Source organism: Cebus imitator, unplaced genomic scaffold (genome assembly GCF_001604975.1).
Source record: "Cebus imitator isolate Cc_AM_T3 unplaced genomic scaffold, Cebus_imitator-1.0 Scaffold628, whole genome shotgun sequence".
In the NCBI taxonomy this organism is placed as follows: Eukaryota; Metazoa; Chordata; class Mammalia; order Primates; family Cebidae; genus Cebus; species Cebus imitator.
The window spans coordinates 97,092-99,600 of NW_016107943.1; the positions used below are offsets into that span (position 1 = coordinate 97,092).

A 2,509-nucleotide genomic window follows, 5' to 3' on the forward strand; every position below is an offset into this window, starting at 1 on the left:
TGCAATGGCGCCATCTCAGCTCACCACAACCTCCGCCTCCTGGGTTCAAGCAATTCTCCTGCCTCAGCCTCCTGAGTAGCTGGGACTACAGGCACGTGCCATCATGCCCAGCTAATTTTTCTATTTTTAGTAGAGATGGGGTTTCACCATGTTGACCAGGATGGTCTCGATCTCTTAACCTCGTGATCCACCCGCCTCAGCCTCCCAAAGTGCTGGGATTATAGACGTGAGCCACCACGCCGGCCCCTTGGTTATGTTAATCATCCTTTTCCCATACAAAGTGCTCCGTCCACTTCGTTTTTGTTGTTGTTGTTTTCTGTTTGTTTGTCTGTTTTGATACAGGGTCTCTCTTTATTGGCCAGGCTGGAGTACAGTGGTACAATCACAGGTCACTGCAGCCTCTAACTGCACTCAAGTGATCCTTCCACCTCAGCCTCCTGAGTAGCAGGAACTAGAGGTGCATGCCACTACACCCAGCAAATTTTTAAATATTTTGTTAGGTCGGGGTTTTACCATGCTGCCTCAGCTGTTCTTGAATTCCTGGGCTCAAGTGATCTGTCTGCTTCAGCCTCTCAAAGTGTTGGGATTACAGGCGTGAGCGCACCTGGCTACTCCCTCAACTTTAAAAATAAAAATCAATGTTCCTTCCAAGGTCCCCTGTGGTGTTCCTTTCTTGATCAACCATCCTCAGCAGCTTTTTCAAGTACCAAGGATACTGCATTTGGCTTAAGATTTGCTTTTAATGTACAGATTAATAAACAAAATACGTAGCCTTAAGAGGCACCCAGTGAACTGGAAAAAGGATGTGCTCTGCAGTGAAGGAGACCAGAGTTCAAATCCTGACTCAATCTCTTAATGACAGTAAGATCTGGCCAATTCATTCAGCCTCTAAGTTTGTTGCCTCATGCGTACATACAAAAGAGATAGCAATACCTAACTCATAAGATTGCTACCAGGCACATTGAATGTTTGACACAACGTCTGGTCTAGGATAAGCACTCAATCACAGCTAGCTATGGGCTTGACTGGAATTCAAGCAAAGAGTAAATTCAAGAAAATGTGGTTAGTGTCTACATTATGTCATTACATGCTTTAATTAAGTAAACCTGAGTTACTACAATGAAGTATAAAAATAAATGTTTACTTACTGCAACCCAGTTCATCAGACAAGTCACCACAGTCATCAGCATCATCACACACACTGTCATGTGGAATGCAATTTCCATTGCCACACTTATATTCATATTCCGTACAAGGTTTAGGGGTGGGTTTTCTACCTGTAATGTAAGAACGAGTAAAAATCAAAACTTTTTCTTTTATGAAGCTAGATGCTTCCTTCTATGACAGAGACAGTTTGTGCTTACCAAATAAACAATTGCTTCCCTACATTTCCCAGTCTCCCTTGCACCTGGGTTAGAACCATGGACCAGTTCTAGCCAATGGACTGTGAGTTGGATGAGCCATGTGTCACTACTGGGCTGAAGCAATAAAAAGCCCATGTGCCTCCTCCATGTATCCTTGGAAACCATGTGTTCCAGGCAGCACAGCTACAAGATACAGGAGAGCTGTGGAACCAGCATTGGCCTTTACATGAGTGCTCAATAAGGCTTCATTGTGTTACACCCTTGAGACTTTAGGATTTGTTGATTGCAACAGCAGTATTAATTGCTCTGAATATCCTAGAGTGATAAGGGAAGTAGAGTACTTCCATAAAAAATACCTAAAATATTTGGCATTGGATTAATAGTCAGGAGGCAAGCAACAAGGCACTGATATTGGAGGCAGGAAAGATGGAGATCACGTTACGCAGTGTCAAAGCATTTGGTGAACCTATCACCTCAAAAAAACTGGAAGGCAGATCACATGCTTACTGAAGCTGTCAATTATGGAGCAAGGTTAGAAGACAGAATGTTAGTAATGGGCATTGATTGCCATTCCTGAGTTGGGCAAGATAGCATAAGAAAGAGAGAAGCTAAAGGAAGAACTGGTTAACTTATAAGCAGAAATAAAATAAATGCAGAAATGTGCTGTGTGAGAAGAGCCAACTGTATCTACATCTCAAACAATGAAAGTCTGAAATTTAAAAGGCTTTGAGACACGAAGTCCCAATAAAACCTCTTCATTGGATAAAATGACTGCCCACCTATTTTTCTACATGGATTGGATGTAAGTGACAATCAGTTCAGACAAGGTATGTGAGGGAAAGAAAGCAAAGAAAACAGCAGATTTGAGAACTATGTCTCAAAAAGAGCACTAGATCAGGTTACTAACTTTTAGAATGGACTAGAAGCAAACAGATAAAAAGCCTGGTAGGTTTCTGAGAGAAAGTATAATCGAATAAACCAAAATATTATCACTGTTAGAGAATTGAAAAAAAAAAACTTGGGGTCGGGCGCGGTGGCTCAAGCCTGTAATCCCAGCACTTTGGGAGGCCGAGGCGGGTGGATCACGAGGTCAAGAGATCAAGACCATCCTGGTCAGGCCGGGCGTGGTGGCTCAAGCCTGTAGT

General features: G+C 42.8%; 1 protein-coding gene across 4 annotated transcripts in view; it reads right to left on the minus strand.

Annotated features, from left to right (window-relative positions):
• Positions 1–2,509, minus strand: part of LRP2 (LDL receptor related protein 2) — a 224,340-nt gene that overhangs the window by 33,777 nt on the left and 188,054 nt on the right. For all 4 annotated transcript variants that reach the window (XM_037734498.1, XM_017517337.2, XM_037734499.1 and 1 more), the window contains one exon: positions 1,149–1,277. In XM_037734498.1, coding sequence (XP_037590426.1) covers positions 1,149–1,277 — 129 coding nt within the window. The remainder of the gene's footprint in view (positions 1–1,148; positions 1,278–2,509) is intronic.